Below are 23,909 nucleotides of genomic sequence, written 5' to 3'. Positions count from 1 at the left end.
TCTTATTTCTATATTAACTGTACATCTGAACAACTGGTACAAAGATATCTTCACTCTGATCTAGATTTCTGTTGTGGCAACATGGTTTAATTCCTTTGAAAATCTTACTGTACAAATATAGTTCAAACTGATGTATCTTTCTAATTGTTTATTAAAATATAGAATATTAGTAGAATAAGTCTGGTGATTTAGCTAAAATATATGGAAATTAAATATAGAATGAATTTGGTTTTACAGCTGAGTTTGTTGGTAATATTATATATTGATAGTAATGTTGTGGTGTAACATTGAGATTGTTGGTAATAAGATATTAATAGAATTTATTTGATGTTACAACTGAAAAAGTTGATAAAAAGATATTTATAGAACTAAGTTTACAGTTGTGATTGCTTGTTATTAAATATTTATTATAGAATTAAATTGGTTTACAGCCAAGTTTTTCCCTAATGATACTGTAAATTCAGCAATTATTGTGTGCATTTATTACTGAAACTTTTGAAGAATAGTGAACAAAAGTGTGGTATCAATTATTGTGATTTCATCTAAAAAAACTGCATACAGCTATATCAGATATCAGAATGATATGATTGCTATAAACACCGAGTCACATTCTTTCCATCAATTAAAATCTTGCTATTTCTGAATTTACAGTAGATATTTATAGAAATAATCGAGTGTTTCGGCTGAGATTGTCATTAATAAGATATTGATAGATTTTATTTGGTGTTTTAACTAAGTTTGTGTGTAATAAGATATTAATAGATTTTATTTAGTTTTACAACTAAGGTTGTTGGTAATAATATATTTTAATTGATTGAATTTGGATTTTAATCTGAGATTGTTTTATAAGATAGTAATAATTTGGTGCTTCAGCTGAGATAGTTGGTTATGATAAATTATCAATGTTTTTCAAACAAGAGGTTGTTCTTTAGCTACAATCTCGTCGAAGGGTGACAGCCCTAAGCTGAGATGTTGCTATGAAACATCAATGAGTTTGAAAGACCATTGATAACTTTATCACTATTTTGCCTATTAAATTGTTGACATTAACATTGACAAAGGCATGTATGCACTTAGTTTCTGACAATTATTTATATCAAGCTAATAGCATGATTTGAAAAGATCAAAGGAAAAATATGCAACATAGCGATAATATTAGATATTAATAGATTTGATTTGGTGTTACAGCTGAGGTTGTTTGTTATAAGGTATTAATAGATTTGATTTGGTGTTACAGCTGAGGTTGTTTGTTATAAGATATTTATATATTTTTTACTTTTGTGTTACAGCTGAGATTGTTGGTATGGGAGCTACAGCAGGAGGAGATACAATGTTTGGTTCAAGGACCAGAAAGGGAATGTTCCGTACTGTTGGACAATTATATAAAGAGCAATTGGCCAAACTGATGGCTACTCTACGCAACACAAATCCTAACTTCGTCAGATGTATCATTCCAAATCATGAAAAGAAGGTATTAATGATCAAAATATTGCAAAGTTTAAACCTACTTGACATTTTTTTTCGTAATATAGACATATTTCTGGACAGGTCTAACTAGTATTTTAACAAAATTGCAAAATAAGTTCAATTATCAGAAAAAAACTAAATTGCACCAATTTTGTATGGTAATTTATATGTCATGTATGTATAATTTGTTGCAATATCTTTCAAAATTAAAAAAGACAGCTATTCAGATGTTGAGTTTACAAAGCACCAAAAATTGTGTCCAACATTATAGAATGTCATAATATGTAGATATTTGATTTTTTTTGGATTTTTTTTTTACACATGTTAAGAATAGGATATGAGAAAATGCTCAATAAGGGTCTTCAACATTTGAATGTTCAAACCTTAAAATTTTCTCTCAAAGGATATGAAAAGTAAAACATCTGTTATTTTATTTTGTAGGCTGGTAAAATAGATTCACCATTAGTATTAGAACAGTTAAGATGTAATGGTGTATTAGAGGGTATTAGAATTTGTAGGCAGGGATTTCCCAATAGAATTTTGTTCCAAGAATTCCGTCAAAGATATGAAATATTATGTCCAAATACCATTCCAAAGGGATTCATGGATGGAAAGAAAGCTGTAGAAAGAATGGTAGGTTTTTAACTATATTGATATTAACTACATTTTGTTTGTGTGTGAATGAAATGATTGAAAAATTCTGAATATCAGAAATGTCTTCAAAAATTTACGGCCTACTTGTGAACTAGAATTCAATATATCATGTGTTAATAAAAATAAAAAAATAAATAAAAAACCAACTACCAGAAGTTTGAACCAACATTGATTCAATATTTGATTAGAAGACCAATTTTGTGCATGCACATTCTGGAAGTTTTACTCTTCATATAGTTTCAAAATTGTTTGTAAATGTTATATGTACTGCAAAATTGTTTGCAAAGAACAAGCATAGGCTGAAGGCAAACACTATTGTGGTAGATTTCTAATTTTAGGGTATAAAAAGATTGTATACACCTTATCGCTATTCCCGGCTGACCCGTCCGCTTAAACTTTTGACGTCAACACCAATCACTTTTCCATTGTGGCGTCAGACATTTTGTTTTATGACGTCAAAATTTTACGGGAACCTGTGTGATTTCCAGCAATGGCGGACAAATAGCGATAAGGTGTATTGCCTTACCTTACATAGGATTGTTAGGGGGCCAATTGAAATCTAATCTGGGTATCCATAAGTCTGTAAGTAGTTTTGTCCCATATCAGGTTTAAGGTAGTATACCATCAAATTGTGGTTATGTCAACTTGGAACTTATTTGAATGAAATTCTAGAAAACAAGATGTTAAGTTTGATATGAATATTTCAGATCCAGGCACTAGAATTAGATCCTAACCTGTACAGAGTAGGACAAAGTAAGATTTTCTTCAGAGCTGGTGTATTGGCTCACCTTGAGGAGGAAAGAGATCTCAAATTGACAGATGTAATTATTCAGTTCCAGTCATTGTGTAGAGGTTTAATAGCTAGAAGGTAAGGCCCCGTCAGGCATTGATTAGCTGGAATTTACAAATAAGAAGATGTGGTATGATTCCCTATGAGACAATCCTCCACCAGAAACCAAATAGCATGTAACTGAAATACTGTGAAAGCAGAAAAAAAAATGGTCAAGTACCCAAAAGACTACTATTACAAAATGGAGAAAAAAACAATAAACAGATTTTTTGCACAGTTCTGCCTTCAACCAACATAGTTATGTACTTTGATGTATTGATGTTACAATTTCTGACTAAGTTGTTTCCTACAAATAATGTCACCAATTATAGTTTACTTAGTAAGTAAGGATATTTGTTTTTATTTTTCAGAAATTACCAGAAACGATTACAACAACTAAGTGCAATAAGAGTTATCCAGAGAAATTGTGCAGCTTATCTCAAGCTCAGAAACTGGGCATGGTGGAGACTTTTCACAAAGGTAATATATGCGAATTTGCATTCACAACCAAAATCAGGTTTTGTGCTACACCATTTATTGCAACTAAAAAAAATAACCCAAATCTGATAAACCAAACAAAGAATTTTAAAATGTTGAACAAACAACTTTTATTTTACACTGCTTGAGAAAAGGAATGTATTTTTTTTTAAAGAAATTTTCATGAAAATTGATTGACATTACAAGAATTATGTTTTATGTTTTAAGATAGTGAAGTACAACCAATGGCATTGTATTTTGTATTATATATAGATTGCATATTTGTGTGTACTTTTAAAATGAGTGGAAGTAAATACTAATGTGTCATAATGATGATGTTTAAGTCATTGAAATATGATACTGGCTTTGATAAGAAGTGTTTAGTTAATCATATCTTTTGTATTAACATTATAGGTGAAACCATTGTTGCCTGTAACTGGTCAGGAGGAGAAATTAACAGTGAAAGAGGAAGAATTGAGAAAAGTTGTTGAAGCGTTTGATAGGTCGAAAGCAGAAGTGCAGGAGTTAGAGCGGAAATATGCTCAAATTATAGAGGAAAAATCTATCTTAGCAGAACAACTACAGGCAGAGACAGAAATGTGTGCAGAGGCAGAAGAGGTAAATTACGAAGATCAAAATTTTTACAAATTGTTATCATTATTGCAAGTGACAGCAAGTTTTCTGGAATAGTCGTGTCATTATTGTTATGGAAATAGCTGCATATAAGTGGCTGAAATTAAGTATAAACTTGGTGAATCCTTAAGATATATATATATCACCATTCTCTGAATTCTTTAGAATTTTGCGGTCTGTGATATTAAAAAAAAGTAGAACAATGAGTGTGTATGTTATTTTTTCCTTGAAAAAAAATAAAAAGATTAAATCATTTGATGTTGTAAAACAATGTTATTTCTTTAATATAGTCTCGATCAAGAATGTCGGCAAAGAAACAAGAGTTAGAGGATATTTTACATGACCTTGAACTCCGGATAGAGGAGGAGGAAGAAAAATGCAATCAACTGATTGATGAACGGAAAAAGTTTATGCAAACTGTTGCTGACTTAGAAGAACAGTAGGTTTTTAGTTATCAAATGATGATTTGTTTGATATAGATATTGATATCAAGTAGGGATAGAGGGAAACTGTTAAAGATATTGATATCAAGTAGGGATAGAGGGAAACTGTTAAAAGGTAAATTGATAAACAAGCAAATTAAAATCTACAAATTGACCTTTGTTTCACATGGATAGAATGGAAAAGCAGTATTTTCAAAACTAAATAATAATTTGGTTCCAGAAGAAAATAAAAAGACATTTAAACCATACCAAATCACAATCTTGTTTGGGATTCCCTGATTGTTTGAAAAGGTCAGCAAGAAAAAAACAACTTTAACCTGCATCCAATGTGAGTCCAGCGCATCCATAATTATTATTTCAAAACTAGTAAGTAAGATGTGCATTAGACACAAATCAAGAGCTACATTTTAACAAATAGAATTAAACATGTCGTCAAGAGTGATTATTCATTGTTTGAGCCAAAATACACTGCAGAGCATGTTTTTGAAAAATGTTTAGGATAGTCGTCATATATTTTGAGTTTCTTTCAAGTAATATGTTTTAATGTCAATATGACTTACAATGTATGTTGATTTCTTATTCAGGTTAGAAGAAGAGGAACAAGCTAGACAAAAACTTCAATTAGAGAAAGTGTCAGCGGATTCTAAAATCAAGAAATTAGAAGAGGACCTTGCTATTCAGGATGATGGTAACCAAAAACTGTCTAAAGAAAGACGATTCTTAGAGGAGAGAGTCAGTGAAATACAAACACAACTTGTGGAAGAAGAGGAAAAATCAAAACAAATGACAAAATTGAAAAATAAATATGAACAAATTATTAAAGAATTAGAAGAAAAACTTAGGAAAGAACAACAGGTATACTTCTTATTTTATATCCATTCTAGTGAAAGCTGGTTGTATGTAATATTCATTTTGTTTAAACACAGTATTGCAGGTGATTTTCGTGGGTGTAAAATTTCACCATTTTCCAAGAATAAGGTATACGAAATATTTTGGCGCATTCAAACCTAATATCAATACCTTGCATGTACACTTTTAAATTGGTGGAATTTATTTTGGCGATTTTGTTCAATCCGCAAAAAATTAACACCCCACGAAAATAACTTGTGTACGGTAACAGACACTCCCTCTGTAACTTCTGAAGTGATTGCATCCAAACTTGATATTTTATGTGGGTTTTGTTATTATCAAATCTGTATAAACTGAAAGTAAGACAAACCTGTAATTTGTGACAAATTATCAATATATAAAAGAATAGTTTAGAAAATAACAGCTTGTGCATGCCAAAAATTCAGATGAAGGAAGTAGATAATTTGAAATTAAATAATTGAAATTATCTAAGCTGAGTATCACAGAATTTATAATTTATATGCTTCATTTATGAGCATTATGTTTTCTGGTGGTCTGTGTGTCCGTTCGTCTGTATGTCCTACTTCATTTTAAAGTTTTTGTTCGAGGTAGTTTTGATGAAGTTAAGAACAATCAACTAGATACGTAGTACACATGTTCCCAATGATATGATCTTTCTAATTTTAATGCCATATTAGAGTTTTTACCCAATTTTCAGGGTCCACTGAGCATAGAAAATAAATGTGTGTATGGGCATCAGTGTACTAAGGACACATTCTTGTTTATCTTTATTTTAATTAAAACATTTCTTTTTTTCTACAGGCTAGGCAAGAATTAGAAAAAATAAAGAGACGATTAGAGTCTGAACTTAATGATCTTAGAGAACAATTAAATGAAAAGAGGCAACAAGTTGAAGATCTACAATACCAATTATCTAAGAGAGAAGAAGAGGTTCAACATGCTCTTCAGAGGTAAAAGTTGTGATGAATACTGTAAACCAACTTATTGTCGTGGATACTTTATTTCGGGTTTTTCCCTTTCAGTCCGATTCTGGGCAATTAAATTTCGCGATTTTCACATATACTTGATGTAATTAAATAAGAAAAGATTCATGTTTATAAATTTTGTGATATTTTTCTTCTGGCGAAAGTTGCGAAAATAAATCGCTCACGAAATTTAGTTGGTTTACAGTATATATCAAGTGTTAAAAGGGAGATTTGGTAAGGAAAGCATGGGACATGTGCACTTGGATTATATTATATTTCTCATAAGAAATTGTCTGTCTGACAACTTTGTAAAGGGCAGTATACCTAATGATTTTCTGATTACCTACCAAATTCAAAATGTTAACTTAAAAGAATATAAATAAAATAAGAAACCCCCATTTTCTTACTTAAGATGAGTACATTAACATGGGTTCTTACTTGATATGAGGACATTAACATGGGTACAAAACTAGCAAAAGTTTGCACAATTGAGATGATGAAATTCAAGATTTTTGATATGAGTTGTACAAAGGTGTATATAGAAATAAAAACAATTCTGAGGAATCAAAATCCATGGTATCTTTATTGTAACAAATAACAGGTTATTAGCTCACCTGGCCCGAAGGGCCAAGTGAGCTTTTCCCATCACTTGGCGTCCGTCGTCCATCGTCCGTCGTCGCCGTCGTCCGTCGTCGTCGTCCGTCGTCGTCGTCCGTCGTCGTTAACTTTTACAAAAATCTTCTCCTCTGAAACTACTGGGCCAAATTAATCCAAACTTGGCCACAATCATCATTGGGGTATCTAGTTTAAAAAATGTGTGGCGTGACCCGGCCAACCAACCAAGATGGCCGCCATGGCTAAAAATAGAACATAGGGGTAAAATGCAGTTTTTAGCTTATAACTCAAAAACCAAAGCATTTAGAGCAAATCTGACGTGGGGTAAAATTGTTTATCAGGTCAAGATCTTTCTGCCCTCAAATTTTCAGATGAATCCGACAACCCATTGTTGGGTTGCTGCCCCTGAATTGGTAATTTTAGGGAATTTTTGCTGTTTTTGGTTATTATCTTGAATATTATTATAGATAGAGATAAACTGTAAACAGCAATAATGTTCAGCAAAGTTAGATTTACAAATAAGTCAACATGACCAAAATGGTCAATTGACCCCTTTAGAAGTTATTGACCTTTATAGTCAATTTTTAACCATTTTTCGTAAATCTTAGAAATCTTTTACAAAAATCTTCTCCTCTGAAACTACTGTGCCAAATTAATCCAAACTTGGCCACAGTCATCTTTGGGGTATTTAGTTTAAAAAATGTGTGGCGTGACCCGGCCAACCAACCAAGATGGCCGCCATGGCTAAAAATAGAACATAGGGGTAAAATGCAGTTTTTGGCTTATAACTCAAAAATCAAAGCATTTAGAGCAAATCTGACGGGTTAAAAGTGTTTATCAGGTCAAGATCTATCTGTCCTGAAATTTTCAGATGAATCGGACAACCTGTTGTTGGGTTGCTGCCCCTGAATTGGTATTTTTAAGGAAATTTTGCTGTTTTTGGTTATTATGTTGAATATTATTATAGATAGAGATAAACTGTAAACAGCAATAATGTTCAGCAAAGTAAGATTTACAAATACCTCAATGCAAAGGAAATGGTCAGCTGACCTCTTTAGGAGTTATTGCCCTTTATAGTCAAATTTTAACCATTTTTTTGTAAATCTTAGTAATCTTTTACAAAAATCTTCTCCTCTGAAACTACTGGGCCAAATTAAACCAAACTTGGCCACAATTGTCATTGGGGTATCTAGTTTAAAAAATGTGTGGCGTGACCCGGCCAACCAACCAAGATGGCCGCCATGGCTAAAAATAGAATATAGGGGTAAAATGCAGTTTTTGGCTTATAACTCAAAAACCAAAGCACTAAGAGCAAATCTGACATGGGGTAAAATTGTTTATCAGGTCAAGATCTTTCTGCCCTCAAATTTTCAGATGAATCCGACAACCCGTTGTTTGGTTACTGCCCCTGAATTGGTATCTTGAATATTATTATAGATAGAGATAAACTGTAAACAGCAATAATGTTCAGCAAAGTTTGATTTACAAATAAGTCAACATGACCAAAATAGTCAATTGACTCCTTAAGGAGTTATTGCCGTTTATAGTTAATTTTTAGCATTTTTCATAAATTTTTGTAAATTTTTAGAAAATATTTTCCACTGTAATTACTGGGCCAAGTTCATTATAGATAAAGATAATTGTAGCAACAAGAATGTTCAGTAAAGTAAGATCTACAAACACATCACCATCACCAAAAAACAATTATATCATGAATTTATCTGTGTCCATTGTTTAATATGCACATAGACCAAGGTGAGCGACACAGGCTCTTGAGAGCCTCTAGTTTTTATTTTCCACCTATAAAAGGATTAATTATAGCTACAAATGCCTTTATACTAAAAGTAATTGTCTTTATTTTTTAGTGCTGAAGAAGAAAGTGTCAGTAAAGCTTCCTCAATGAAACAAATGAGAGAGGTACAAAACCAAATCCAAGAACTACAGGAAGACTTGGAGGCCGAGCGGGAGAGTCGGAACAGGGCAGAAAAACAAAAAAGGGATATTAGTGAGGTAAACATATAAAAATAAACCGTTGTGCTAATGAGGCAACTATTCTCAACATTCTAATGACAAAGATAAAAGCAATTTTAGGTAACAGTATGGCCTTCATAATGATATAAGCATATACCATATAGTTAACTTTAGAAGGCCCCAACATGAAATTATAGGAAACAAGATTTAAGTGAAGACAAAGGAATGATAATTAATTTCATCAAAACAAAAATATAATTTTTGAAAAACACAAAAAGAACAAAATGTATTATTGAGATTGGAAAAATATAACTCTGTATATGATAAAAAGTATTTATACTAGTTATCTTCAGTTATTAGATTTAGTTATAAAGGAAATAAGTTGGTTGTGTCTAATTTTTAGGAATTAGAGGCTTTGAAAACAGAATTTGAAGAATCATTAGATGCTACAGCTGCTGTACAAGAACTTAGAAATAAACGTGAAGAGGAACTTAGAGACTTAAAAAAGGCCTTAGAAGATTCACAAAAGAAATATGAAGGCAATTTGTATGAAGCCAGATCAAAACATAACCAACAAAATGAAACATTAAATGAAGAATTAGAAAATGTTAAAAAGGTAGTGATATTTCTTGAATATATTCTTTATTCCACAAAGCAATACAGCTTATAGGTATTAATTTTTATCAGATATAGTCCAGGGTAAATGTTAGGAAAGACAAAATAGAAAAATTTAGAGCATAAATAGTAAATTGGATACAATAGAAAACTAGTGTTAACTATTATTTTGAATTAATCTAGTTAAGAAAGAAAAATGATTAAGAACTTAACTTTTTTTTTACTAAAATTATGATAATGAAAATTATGGGAAAAAAATAAAAACATAACTAGTGAAATAAATTATCACAAATTGCATTCGTCTTTTTTTAGAGTAAATCTTCACTAGAAAAAATGAAACAGACATTAGAACATGAAAATGCAGATTTAGCAAATGATTTAAAGGCTGTTCAAATGGCTAAACAAGAATCAGAACGTAAACGTCGACAAGCAGAACAGCAGGCTCAGGAGTTGACAGTCAAATTAACCGAAATGGAGAGAGTGAAAGGTGATTCAACTGATAGGGCATCAAAACTCCAGGTTAGTTCAAATTGCTCAGGGGCGGATCCAGGAAAAAGAGGGTGTTCCATCTATATTCATCGATCATCAAACCTCACCATCACCAATGATTAGAATCGAAATATAATCATTAGTCAAGAAGCAAATTTCAATATATATACTACAATATAAGTTTTGGTACATAAAATTTTATAAATGCATATGCTTTATATCGATTATTGTTGATTCAATTGTTTTAGGAGATATTTATTATATTTTACATCACATTTCTGCCCTTGACAATTGTGAAATTTTTTTGTTTTGTTGTCTTATGTATTCTTTAAAAAAATGTATTAATTTTTAGGCAATTTAAATTCTTAGTCATGTGGGTAAAAATGAAATCACTATGCACACTGTATAATCAAACCACTCCATTTACACTTGAAATTATGAAATACTATTAGTAAAGTACCATTGCTTCATTATTTTTCAAAACAACATTTTCATTGCGGAAGTAAAAGTTGAATAAAAAAGTAAATATTTTGCCTGTATAAATTATTATAATTATATTACTTTACAGAATGAGTTGGACCAAGTTACTGCACAATTAGAGCAAACTGATGCCAAATTGTTACAAGTCGGTGCCAAGAACTCCTCTCTAGAAGCTCAGCTGGCTGAAGCTAACGTAAGTCATCTTTAAAACAAGTTGGTGAAAGAGATAGAGCCAGTAATCACTAGTCCTGCCTTGAGGGATTATCTCTGTATGTTGAAAATGCATATATAATGAGACAACCAGTCTGCACCAAAAACTTTTTCAACTTTTAGTCCGAAGACCAATATTCTGACATTTTTCTTATTGGTCCAAACAAAGTTTTGCAAAAACTTACTAGTCTGAAAGAAATTTTACTAGTCTGGGGCATCGGACTAGTAGCTAACTGTGCAAACTGGACAACAGCGCTCTTAATTTATTGCAAAGGAGTGATGGAGATCACAATTTAAAAATTTTGATACAGAAATGCAGGAGAACTTGCAAAAATATTCTTCAGAACCCCAAAAAATCTCTCTGATTTTAATATATATTTGTTAGCTTCAAATCAGTGTTCTATTCTATATATGTAACATCATAGATATCCCAAATCTATGTCCCTTTTTCAACAGGATATGCACTGTCCTATGAGTTGTATCAAAACTTTAAAATACCTTATGCTTAAAGATATCTGTAATGTTGTAAACTATATAAAAGTGCCAACTTTTTACATTTTTTTTTCTATTAAATGGAAAACGTGCTTGTCATTTATCATATTTTATCATAACTGGATTTCTTTTTAATATCAAATGAACTTTTAATGTATGGAGGTGCAAAAGATATGAAATCAATAATAACTTTTAAATTCTGATAATGTCAGGAATTATTTTCACTTTTTTGTCTATTCAGTTGAATTTTTTCAGTTTTCAAGGGTTAACAAAAATTTATATTGCTTTCAGGAACAATTGCAAGAGGAGACCAAAGGTAAATTGGCAGTTCAGTCCCGGTTACGACAAGCCGAGGATGACAACCAAGCATTGAAGGACCAATTAGAGGAGGAAGAAGATCAAAAAGCAGCATTCCAAAAACAATTATCTGATATGCAAATAAAGGTTAGTAGGAGGAATCTATTACAGTACATTAAGTCAAAGAATCTGAAAATATGTGAGAGAATGCGATGTGCAACCATATAAAAAATTTTATAAGAAAACATATTTTAAGTCTCCTGTAAAGTTACTGCAGAAATGCCTTCAAATTTTCTTAATAAAAAAAAAGAATACCATCAGCATATAATGGTTGATGTATTTACCTTCCAGCTATGCAGAATGTCATGAACTTGCTTATTCAACACCATTTACAGTTTGTTAAAGGTATTGAAATGTCTACAGTAATCAGTGGATGAATCTTATCTTTTTCAATGAGAGCAGACATGTCTTAATATTCTCTATATAAATATATATGAACATTTTATCTGTTTAAAATATTAATTTATTAAAATGATCAATAGGTAACAGAATATAAGAAGAAGGCTGAAGATGAAACCAAAGTACAAGAAGCCTTGGAAGAATACAAGAAAAAGACAGACAGAGAAATGGAGGCAATGAATGCCAAATTAGATGAAGCTAAAGCAATAAATGACAGATTGGAAAAATCCAAGAAGAAACTACAGCAAGAGGTAATATATTTTTAATGAAAAACAACTGATTTACTTTTTTAATTGGCATTGATTTCCTCTTGTAGTTTAATTTTTCTATTATTATTTGCAATTACATGACATAATTTTTTAATGATCTTCGTTTGCTTATTCAACTTTACAATATAGTTAATGTATCAATGTTATTCAAATTCTGTGAAAGTGTTATTGCTGTTAACTTTTTTTAAGTGTACCTAGTCTTTAAGCTAAAACTACCACCTTTAAGCTAAAACTACAACCAAAATTTATCTCTTAAATTTAATTTTCATGTACCCTGTCTTTAAGCTAAAACTTCAACCAATATTTATCTCTAATTTACATTTCTTGTTTGCTGTTTTCAGGTAGAGGATGCTAATGTAGAATTAGAGAGTCAAAGGTCAGCATTTACACAGAGCGAAAGAAAACAGAGGAAGTTTGACCAGTCATTAGCAGAAGAAAAGGCAGTTTCTGAGAAGTAAGTCTTATCTTAACAAATATTGAATGAACAAATGTATTAGATAATTCATTAACAAAGAATTGCTACGGCTGACCTTTGAAAAATGTAAAAATGTTCAATGTATTTATATAATGATCTTCATAGTCTTTAACTGTAAGTAGGTTAAGTTTTTAAAAGTTTTAAGTTAATTATATAAAGATGGATTGCATGTGGTTTGGGCTTACAAATGAAACCATCTAATGACATCCAGAAAGCTTTGCCCTTTCACAATACCAATTGTTAAATTTTTTGTTCATGTTGCAGTTTGAATTTATGTACTTTGAATTCATTTAAATACTGTAGTTGCCAATTTATTGCAGAGTTAAGAAACCTAAGTTATATTGTGGATAATTGAATTAATGTTTTATTCACAAATTCTTTGATTACTTTTACCAAGACTTCAATATTTAAATAAAATATAATGTTTAAAAAAAGAAAGATCTGATGGATAAAGTAGAATCTTTGTATTTTATCAGATTAGCACAAGAGAGAGATTTGGCTGAGAGAGATAGCAGAGAAAAAGAAACAAAGATCCTGAACTTGACTAGAGAATTAGATGAATTAAGGGAATTGTTCGACAAACAGAAATCTTTGACTACATCACAACAGAGAGAGCTGGACGACCTAATGTCCTCTAAGGATGATGTTGGCAAGAGTGTAAGATTTAACTCTTTTACGTACTAAGATTTACACTATATATACAGTACACAGAAGTCTGTACTTGGTCTCATTCTTTGGTGAATCAATAAAGCTTCAAATGTCAATATGTTTACTTGCAAAACTTTTTGAAGTGCTTTAAAACAAAGGCAAGGAAATTAAAGCAAAAATGTCCCAGGCACATGCTTTGACATTTGTTTTTCATCTTATAGATAGACATTGCTTTCTTGTACCAACATAGGTAAATTGGTCAAAATAACCTTACTGACAGGAAATTTTGTCAGATTTCAATTTTTTACTTTTCACTATATTAGTTTTTATATGACACCAAAAAAAATTGGGTCGTATAATGGTATGTTGTTGTCATCCAAAGACACATTTGGTTTCCAGACAATCACTTTAGTTTAAGTAAATGGATCTCTATGAAATTTTTTTAAGAAGGTTCAGTAACAGAAAAGGAAGGTTGGGATTTTTTTTTTGTGTTATGATACCAACAGTTTAGGAACTAGTGGCCAAAAACAAGCATGTTTGTAGTTTCTGGACAACAGTTGTGTGTAAGTCTATAAATCTCTCTGACATTGTACCACAAGGTTCCATGTCACAAGGGAAGGCTGGGATTGAGGTTGGGGAATTGTCTCAAACATGCAAGAAGGGCACAAAAAAAAAGGCCTAAAACAAGCCATAATGCAAAAAAATTGGATCACAATCCAAATTCAGACTATCAAGCTTGAATATTGTGTCCAAATTTGATCCAACTCTTCAGGGTAAGACTTCTATGATCCAATCAGATTGCACTCAGCGAAGCATTTTATTATATTTGGATAGTTTCCAAAATGTTAGGTGCATATTAAAATGTCAATCGTAATTATAGGTTCATGACCTTGAAAAAGCAAAGAGAGCAATGGATGCCATGTTAGAAGAGCAGAAACAGAAGATAGAGGAGCTGGAAGATGATCTGCAGACAACAGAAGATGCCAAGTTACGTTTGGAAGTCAACATGCAGGCCATGCGGGCTCAATTTGAAAGGGACTTACTTGGTAAAGAAGAAACTGTTGAAGAACAAAAGAAATCACTTCTGAGACAGGTAGTTACTTTTTTTAATAAGCAAGTTTCAAAAATCATTCATAAATTTTAAGCCAAATAGTTCCAGTGACTTTTTACTTATGTTAGTTGACGTTCATAACAAAAAGACAGCACATTTAGAAGGTCAAACATTCTGTAATTTGTTTTTAACCGTTTTCAGTTGAGAGAAATGGAGGCTGAATTAGAAGATGAACGTAAACAGAGAGCTAATGCTGTTAACAGCAGAAAGAAATTAGAAAATGACATTAAGGATCTTCAACAACAAGCAGAGTTAGCAATCCGTGTAAAGGAAGATGCTGTCAAACAGCTCAAACGTGTACAGGCTCAGATGAAGGACAATCAAAGAGAACTTGATGACGCTCGCCAGAGTCGGGATGAAATGCAAGCCTCCATGAAGGATATAGAAAGGAAACTGAAGAATTATGAAGCTGATGTACTGAAATTACAAGAAGATTTGGCAGCTTCTGAGAGACAGAGAAGAAATGCTGAGGCTGAAAGAGATGAGCTTCAAGATGAGATTGGTAGCAGTGCTGCCGGAAGGTAAGTTATTAGCAGCAATAGCTGATATTTTAATTTAAGAGTTAATATTTTTGTACTTGCTGAAAAAAACATTATAAGACTTTCTAAAGGATTCTTCAGAAAATCAATAAGATCATGACTCTTTACCTATTTCTTAAACCATGTGCGGGCTATTTGTTAAATAAAGCATAATGTTGTAGAGTTTAGCAAGTACAAATAGCTATGTCAGGATATAAGTTCTTTTTGAATGTATTTTAAACATGTTTTTGCTAAACCAATATTTGCATATAAAGTAACAGTTTTACTCTACCATATCCAGAATAGTTGAAGTAATTTTAGAAATAATTGCTTTTTAGATCTGCATTCCTGGATGAAAAGAGGAAGTTTGAAGCTCGTATTGCACAGTTGGAGGATGAATTAGAAGATGAACAAACCAATAGTGAAAGCTTGGTAGACAAAGCTAGACGAAGTCAGTTACAGGTAAAGTTTCAGACGATTTCATGTTTAAAAATATGATTTGCAAAAGGTTTATAAGATTAAGAATAAAAGAGTACATTTTCATGATCCATTTGGTTTGGATTCATCATAAACATCGGAGCCACCCTTTACTGGTTGTTTTCCAAATTTACATGGGTTATAGGGCTCACACATGCATTTTCTGAGTTGACATAACAGTTTCATAGGTTTGTTCTAAAATTTACCAAGTATATATATTTTCAATAAATATGTTTGCAACCACTTTGAATGGAAAATAATTATGAAAACTGCCCACATTGATTTTTTTGTACATGGACATTCAACTTTGATTTCTTTTTCTTCATATAGGTAGATCAGCTGACAGCTGACTTGAATTCTGAGAAGACAGTAACACAGAAATTAGACAACCAAAGGACTTCATTGGAAAGACAGAATAAGGAAATGAAGGAGAAATTAAATGAATTAGAAAACACATTACGTACTAGAACTAAAGCTACTATTGCATCATTAGAAGGAAAGATTAGTAGTCTAGAAGAACAATTAGATATAGAATCCAAGTAAGTTAACTATTACATCTGTAGAAGGAAAGATTAGTAGTCTAGAAGAACAATTAGATATAGAATCCAAGTAAGTTAACTATTACATCTGTAGAAGGAAAGATTAGTAGTCTAGAAGAACAACTAGATATAGAATCCAAGTAAGTTAACTATTGCATCTCTAGACGGAAAGATTAGTAGTCTAGAAGAACAACTAGATATAGAATCCAAGTAAGTTAACTATTGCATCTCTAGACGGAAAGATTAGTAGTCTAGAAGAACAATTAGATATATAATCCAAGTAAGTTAACTATTACATCTGTAGAAGGAAAGATTAGTAGTCTAGAAGAACAATTAGATATAGAATACAAGTAAGTTAACTATTGCATCTCTAGACGGAAAGATTAGTAGTCTAGAAGAACAATTAGATATAGAATCCAAGTAAGTTAACTATTGCATCTCTAGACGGAAAGATTAGTAGTCTAGAAGAACAATTAGATATAGAATCCAAGTAAGTTAACTATTGCATCTCTAGACGGAAAGATTAGTAGTCTAGAAGAACAACTAGATATAGAATCCAAGTAAGTTAACTATTACATCTGTAGACGGAAAGATTAGTAGTCTAGAAGAACAATTAGATATAGAATCCAAGTAAGTTAACTATTGCATCTCTAGACAGAAAGATAAGTAGTCTAGAAGAACAATTAGATATAGAATCCAAGTAAGTTAACTATTGCATCTCTAGACGGAAAGATTAGTAGTCTAGAAGAACAATTAGATATAGAATCCAAGTAAGTTAACTATTGCATCTCTAGACAGAAAGATAAGTAGTCTAGAAGAACAATTAGATATAGAATCCAAGTAAGTTAACTATTGCATCTCTAGACAGAAAGATAAGTAGTCTAGAAGAACAATTAGATATAGAATCCAAGTAAGTTAACTATTGCATCTCTAGACAGAAAGATAAGTAGTCTAGAAGAACAATTAGATATAGAATCCAAGTAAGTTAACTATTGCATCTCTAGACGGAAAGATTAGTAGTCTAGAAGAACAATTAGATATAGAATCCAAGTAAGTTTACAACTGAAATGTGATTTTTCATTAACTGTCTATTTTTCCCATGAATATTTTTCATTGCATCTTTCTCTGAAACTACAGTTCAAGGATATATGAGATTTGGTTTTAGAATTTATATGAGTCTGCTATTGTGTTATGCGTTTTCAGATTCATCACTCAACAACTTCCTGTTTACCTTATAATTTTAGAGGGGTTATCATTAGTCAGCTTCTTCACTTCTTATATTTTTTTGACTTGAGATTATTGCTATAGGATGAAAAAAGAGGGAAACCTAATACAAGTTTTAATTACAGCTGATAGTGAGACTTTTCAGGTAATTTCAGATATTTATTATTTAAACAATGCACAGTTTAATCAGTCTCTTCATAATATTAAATATATTTTATTATAGAGAAAGAAATGCTATGCAAAAGGTTAATCGTAGATTAGAAAGGAAATTTAAAGAAATGACTGTACAGGCTGAGGAAGAGAGACGTCATGCTGATCAAAACAAAGAACAGGTATGCTTCATTAGTTTATAATCATACTTGACTCCTTTGGTAAATGGTAACTTAAACTTGTACAGTATAATGTTATTAGTGCCCTTATGTTTACTTTCAGTGAGAGATTTGATAAACGCAATCAATTTTGTATTAAATGTAATAGGATGAATTTTAAAGATATTCTGAAATTATTATTCTATTTAACAAGCACAGAAGTGTGTAGAAATAATACATGGATGGGAATTACATGATTTTACCTAAGTATCTTGGCATTGCTTCCAAAAGAGTCAATATTAATGACTTTTCTGATAGCTGTATAAAAGAAATAGGATTTTAAATGCATAGCTATTTCAGTCTAAATATGGAAATGAAATGTTAAGTTTTCCTGTTCTTTAAAAAAAAATCCTTATTTTCTAGATTAAACTGAATTTCAGTGTCTATGTACAAGCAATAACTATGAATTTTGTAATATTTAGGCTGATAAAATGATGAACCGTGTTAAAGCTCTGAAGCGTCAAGTTGATGAAGCTGAAGAAGAAATTACACGGTTAAATGCACAGAAGAGAAAGATACAGAGAGAATTAGATGAACAAATGGAACAAAATGAAACAGCTTCTAGAGAAATTAATCAATTAAAGAAATACAGGTGAGAACAAATTGAATCTGCTGATATCTCAGTTTATCATCAAAATTGTGCTTAAGATATCATGTTTGGAAATGGTAAAGATATGGAGTCTGTTAACATGATAAACAAGAGAGTAAATATAATTTAAAATGAAAAAATCATTAAGGTCTGTTAAAAGTAAAATGTTTGGGGTAAGCTCATATTGATTTTAAGTTATTGTTTCCACCATTTGCATGAGGATTACACAGCAGTATAAATTAACACATAGTTGCATGTTATTTAACTGTTTTGAGTATTTACACATATATTTAGAAAAGCACTGTGTTCAAATGTGATCTGTAAGATTATTTATGTGTGTGGATACCAATTTTTATGGTGTTTTTTTCAAGAATAGTGTCCTAAGGTTGCAATGGTTATTGCCTACATTACCTGCTTCAAGTTGAAGTTGGGTATCCTATTGCCTCAATCAAATCAAAAATCTGAACACTTACAAATAATAATTGCATTTTCTACTTTGTGAAACTGATCAATTCTCAGTAGAATTCTCAATAGAGCGAGGCAATTCTGTGTAATTTATTTTTTTGAACAATTTTATAGCCAGAGCCTTTAATTCTTTTTTATGCTGCTTCAGCAAGTATCTCATTTGAAACGAGTTTACCTAGTCTTTTATCTCCATGTACAAAATGTCAGTTAGTACAATTTGGTTTTATTTATGAGTTGATTCAGAGATTTTTCTGTATTTCGACAATTTTAATAGTTTGATAAATTCTATATCTTCAGGTCTGATCGCTACATTCACTCTTTGAGATACATGTAAATAACAGTGTATATATTGTTTTTAATTTGTGTGACAAATTTTATAACTTCTAAAACATTTATACTAGAATTTTGGATTAAAAATGTGTTGGATTTCATATCAAATTTATGTGATGTTATTTCTGTAGATAAAAGTTTGACTGCATTATACAATATTTGAAAGGAAACTTTAAAAAATAAGTTTAAGCTGTGATTGATTGACCTTTACACCACATGTTTATAAGTGAATGTGTAATAATACTGATTAAGGATGTATGACAATGTAATAACCAATATTACATTGTAATAGTAGATAACAGTGGAATGTTAATATAGAAATAACATTACAAAGTTCTAACATGTATTTATCTATAAATGGTGTGTAGTTGTGGCTTCAGATATATGTTTATGTGTGACTTACAAAAACATTGAGATGACCCATTAGTTACTGTACTTTAATAAAATTCAATTGATCCAATGAAATTCATAAAACAAGATATCATTAAAATTCAATTAAAACAGTTCAAATTTCAGATGTAAATGAGAATGAGAAGTTTTCATTTCATGTTGAATATTTGAAATGGAATCAACAAAATGTAAGAGTACACTTGTTGTGATTTAATTTATTGATTGTTGTCTCTCTAACATCACATTGACACACAGTGGATTAATATTGCCACACATTTCTTATATGCAGCCCTTTGTTTGAAATAAACTTTGATAAATTTATAACATGCTGCCATAAAGTTTTTTGTTCAATGTAAACTTTGTCTAAAAATATATAAAACAGTGGATCCAATGAACTATTACTTGTCTTTCAACTCCATTTCATCTAGGAGATGAGTACAACCCTAGAGGAATTCAATATTGATCTAATGATGATCAAAATTTTAATGTTTCAATTAAACTTATTAAAACTGTACATGATGATTGAAACCATGCTGAATTCATACAAAAAGTACATAAAGTGAACATATGAAACTTAAAATGGCTAAATAGAGAATAATGTATAGTTTTTGTTGGTAATGAAATGATAGTATCTGACTGACAGTGAAATTAGTAGAGAGGTGTTGGTCCTTTTGAATATTTCAATAATTGAACTATCAATTGCAAAATAGAAAGCATCTATGAATTGGCATGATTGTTGAACGAGTTTTATGTTCTTCAAATTATAATGAACTTGAGAAAGTATTTTCCCATTTAAACAGGACTAAACAATATTTTCAATACTCTTAAAAACCTTTGATTTGTTATAATTTAATTTATTTTTCATCTAAGAAAGAATTAATTTAAAAATCTGAATAAGAAATTGAAACCATCAAGGTATTCCCTAAAATATGAATAATGATCCCAATGTAGCCCTCTCTAATAAGCTTCTTTGGAAAGATTGTAAACAAAATGACATGTTATGGTTTCTTGCATCGGAAGTGTAGTTTGACCACTAAGCTAATAAAGCTCTAAGATGGAACTGAAGTTGAAAACATGAAAATGTCATTAATATTGTATCCACTGTAAAATCTGAAGTGATCTGTAAGGCAGTGATCACATTTATAAAGATTTGATATTATTCTTAGTGTTAATGCGAAATGGTAAGTTCTTTGCATGTTGCATTATCCACATGCCCGTTTCTGCAAATTTGTTTGGTAAAATGTTAATCATTTGTGCATGGATTTTTTTTCCTCAAAAAGCTTATTTAATATTACGTTTTTTTCTTCAAAATTCTGTTTATACCTCAATTTTTATTATATTTAATATGACAAATGTTTAACACTTTACAAGACATTTACTTTAAATAGCATATTTGAAGTGTATTTGCTTGAACATCAATAAATTAATCAAATAAAATCCTTCTTTCAATTATTTATTGATTATCAGTTGTATATTTCCTTTGCCAAAAAATTCGCTCTGCATATGGTAGCAGTTTTAGTTGGTATGCCTAGCAGTTTTGTTGGCAGATCTTTATACAAATTAATTTTGCATATAGCATCACCAAGCTTGAGCATCCATGATTGGATAATAGTATCTTTTTGGCTAGAAAAATAACGTGCACATAACTTGTAACTTTCATGAATAAAGAAGTGCAAAAGGCTTCATTAAAATAAAACTATGTTCATCTTTTTGTGTTGCCTTTCTATGTTGTATGAATGTCATGTGTGTTTAATTTTTCTTGCTGTGCCTAAACTTTGTGTAGTGTATATGTATATTGATCATAGTAATATAAAGTATTTAATTAATATAAAATGCATTGATCTATTAATAAACTTTTAGTTCAGTACCGAAAAGGTATAAACTTGATGTTTTATATAAAAATAATTTATTGTAAACTTTTTGTATAGAAGAAAAGTTGAACTTAAAATGTCATTTGGAATTGAAATTCATTCAATGCATTATTTGTTCGGAAATTTTTTGTCACACATGGACATGTATCTGTTTTGGGGAATATTTGGCAGTTATTGTTTCGTATGGAGGTGAAGTCGAAATCACCTTTTCAGTCTCTTCTCCATAAATATGTCTTGGAGGTTAAATGATGTCTGTAAACCTTTTTTGCATGTTTGAAACACTAAAATAATGAAGGATTTGTCACAAATTACTTACAGCATGGGTAGAGCATGATTTTGGAAATATTTTCTCATGATTTACATTTTAACCAGCGTTTTAATGTTTATTATTATCATTATTTTTAGACCAAGTGCTTCAAGAGCTGGATCTCGTTCAACTGTCCTGTCTTCCCTTAGAGCTGGTGATCTTGATGATGACGATGATGCTGATGACACTAAAGAAAATGCAGAAGCATAACCATAATAACTATTATACTTAATTATTTAGTTGTTTATATTATTTAAATGTTATTATAGCTCTCACAGCTTTGCCGATAAAAACAAATTTTGTTTTTGTTTTCTTTTTTGTATGGTCTCATGTGACCTTTGTTTTGTTAAATTTATGTGAATGAAGTATTTTTATACAAAAGAGATCTGTAAGCCTTTGTTAGGTTTTCTATAGAAAGTGTGCCAAGTATGGTCAAGTTGCAAAGCAGATATTAAATTTAGAAAAAGCATTTTTTTATGGCAGTGCTATGGATATTATTGCTTATAACAATATTTATGTATATTATGAATCATATTTCATGTTTTTGAAAATATTATTATATATTATAATTGAATATATTATTGTCAGGATTTCCATCTGCTGAAGATCTTATGAAAAACTAAAATTGAAATTTTAAGAAGAAAAAAAATGATTCATGTCTGCAAAATGCAATATTCTATCAAGTGCTATATAACTATTAAATAGTTGCTATTGAGTTGTATATATATTAGAAAAGTTTCATCTTTATATGGACCATTTGTCTAGTACCTCTAGAGACACATGAAGGCTCACCATGGGCTGTATTTAGGGCCTTCTTATGTGATTGAAAAGTAACATTCTTGACATTCTTAACAGTATTTATTTCATATCAGAAACCATTTGTTGACAATTTGAAATGCTGGAATTTCATTTTTTATTATTAGGCAATAATTTTGCTATTTAAATATTCTTCCTAATGATTAATTTGGGGGAATAAGGTAAAATGAAGAATGTTTCATGTACATTAGTTTCCTAACCTAGAACCATTTTTCATACATGCATTCCAGCAGAGTTTTATTTGTCCACAATATAATCTTATTTTTATAAATTGTTAGTGATCGGTCAGTGATATGCAATGGAATATAGGGAACAATATTTTGAGTATTTTTTTGTCATCTTTTTTTTTTGTATAAATTGATATACATTGATTATTTAGATATTTAATAAAACATTGCTTATTGCTAGCTAAAATAATATTCATGGTGATAGCTCTGCTATTTGGATGGACATCTTGAATAAAGAAATGTAACCAATTACTTGTGTTTGATTTTACTGGTTGGTATTTGTCATCTTTAAGAAAGCAGAAAAAGGCTATGTGGGCCTTTAACCATATTGAAATAATATTTACAATATAGGAATAAGGAGATCTTGTATGATTGACAAATATCCAAAGTTCAAATGAAGTTGATGAAAGCAAGTATAGGCAACCATACAGCATTCAACAATGAGAAAACCCATGTCGTATGGTTGTCTTTAAGAGGCCTCCACAATGTAAAATATGAAACAATTCAATTAAGAAAACTAATGGCCTAATTTATAAAAAAAAAACATAAAAAATTTCAACAAAACAAATATTACAGATGTGAACAAATGACAACCACTGAACTACAGGCTCCTGAATAAGAACAAACACAAAGAATGTTGCTGGGTTAAACAAGTTTGTGTGTGCTCAACCCTACCTCAAACCTGGAACAGTTGTGTAATACATTTTACAAAAACAGAGTGGATGTGGACGTGTACTAAAATATCCCAACAACAAAAAGACAGACCTGAGAGTACTCACAATTACTTGCAGCTGGTTCAAAGCCAAGATCAAGTAACAAAAAAAATCCTGTATTGAAGACAAAATATCAATCATTATAATGATTATACATCCAACATCCAATGGATTTAGTGTAAAGGTATAATTAACATTCAGAGAAAAAAATGACCTACTGCAATGCCAATATACAGATATCAACAGATTGTAGTACAGTGAAAGTACATGTATGTAATATTTGGTATGGTTTTGAATTACTGGTAACGAGCATTTCTTCTGTCTAAAATTAAAAGACAAACCCTAATTTCATCAAAAAGACAAAATAAACAGGAATTTGGACATTAGTATGTCATAAAACAATAATTATTTTGAGGGCCTCAGGGAAGATTAGTTATTGTAACTAACTGTGTTTACCCTCTTTAAATAAAGAATTTATTATTATATTTATTATAGCCTGTCCAAGTTTTTATATGACCGCAAACAAATTTTTGTGTCTTTATAATGGTATCATGTCGTCTGCGTCATCGTCCGAAGACACATTTTGTTTCTGGACAATAACTTTTG

General features: G+C 30.6%; 1 protein-coding gene across 4 annotated transcripts in view; it reads left to right on the top strand.

Moving 5' to 3' along the window:
- LOC143045398 (uncharacterized) overlaps positions 1-22,516 on the top strand; it is a 59,556-nt gene extending 37,040 nt beyond the window's left edge. For 3 of the 4 annotated variants that reach the window (XM_076217858.1, XM_076217857.1, XM_076217856.1), the window contains 23 exons: positions 1,290-1,471; positions 1,909-2,100; positions 2,829-2,989; positions 3,322-3,430; positions 3,842-4,045; positions 4,351-4,499; positions 5,088-5,358; positions 6,175-6,323; positions 8,819-8,963; positions 9,328-9,540; positions 9,852-10,058; positions 10,597-10,701; positions 11,502-11,654; positions 12,050-12,217; positions 12,577-12,689; positions 13,187-13,367; positions 14,239-14,451; positions 14,611-14,990; positions 15,326-15,449; positions 15,795-16,003; positions 17,451-17,559; positions 18,018-18,187; positions 21,646-22,516. In XM_076217858.1, the coding sequence (XP_076073973.1) occupies positions 1,290-1,471; positions 1,909-2,100; positions 2,829-2,989; positions 3,322-3,430; positions 3,842-4,045; positions 4,351-4,499; positions 5,088-5,358; positions 6,175-6,323; positions 8,819-8,963; positions 9,328-9,540; positions 9,852-10,058; positions 10,597-10,701; positions 11,502-11,654; positions 12,050-12,217; positions 12,577-12,689; positions 13,187-13,367; positions 14,239-14,451; positions 14,611-14,990; positions 15,326-15,449; positions 15,795-16,003; positions 17,451-17,559; positions 18,018-18,187; positions 21,646-21,757 (4,019 nt within the window). In that variant the 3' untranslated portion in view covers positions 21,758-22,516. Of the gene's footprint in view, positions 1-1,289; positions 1,472-1,908; positions 2,101-2,828; positions 2,990-3,321; positions 3,431-3,841; positions 4,046-4,350; positions 4,500-5,087; positions 5,359-6,174; positions 6,324-8,818; positions 8,964-9,327; positions 9,541-9,851; positions 10,059-10,596; positions 10,702-11,501; positions 11,655-12,049; positions 12,218-12,576; positions 12,690-13,186; positions 13,368-14,238; positions 14,452-14,610; positions 14,991-15,325; positions 15,450-15,794; positions 16,004-17,450; positions 17,560-18,017; positions 18,188-20,535; positions 20,551-21,645 lie in introns of all 4 variants that reach the window. The other variant, XM_076217860.1, reaches the window with a different exon arrangement.
- The last annotated feature ends 1,393 nt before the right edge of the window (positions 22,517-23,909 follow it).

This window comes from Mytilus galloprovincialis, chromosome 9 (genome assembly GCF_965363235.1).
Source record: "Mytilus galloprovincialis chromosome 9, xbMytGall1.hap1.1, whole genome shotgun sequence".
NCBI lineage: Eukaryota > Metazoa > Mollusca > Bivalvia > Mytilida > Mytilidae > Mytilus > Mytilus galloprovincialis.
The sequence above is the reverse complement of the archived record's forward strand: the minus strand, read 5'-3'. Positions and strand labels throughout refer to the sequence as shown.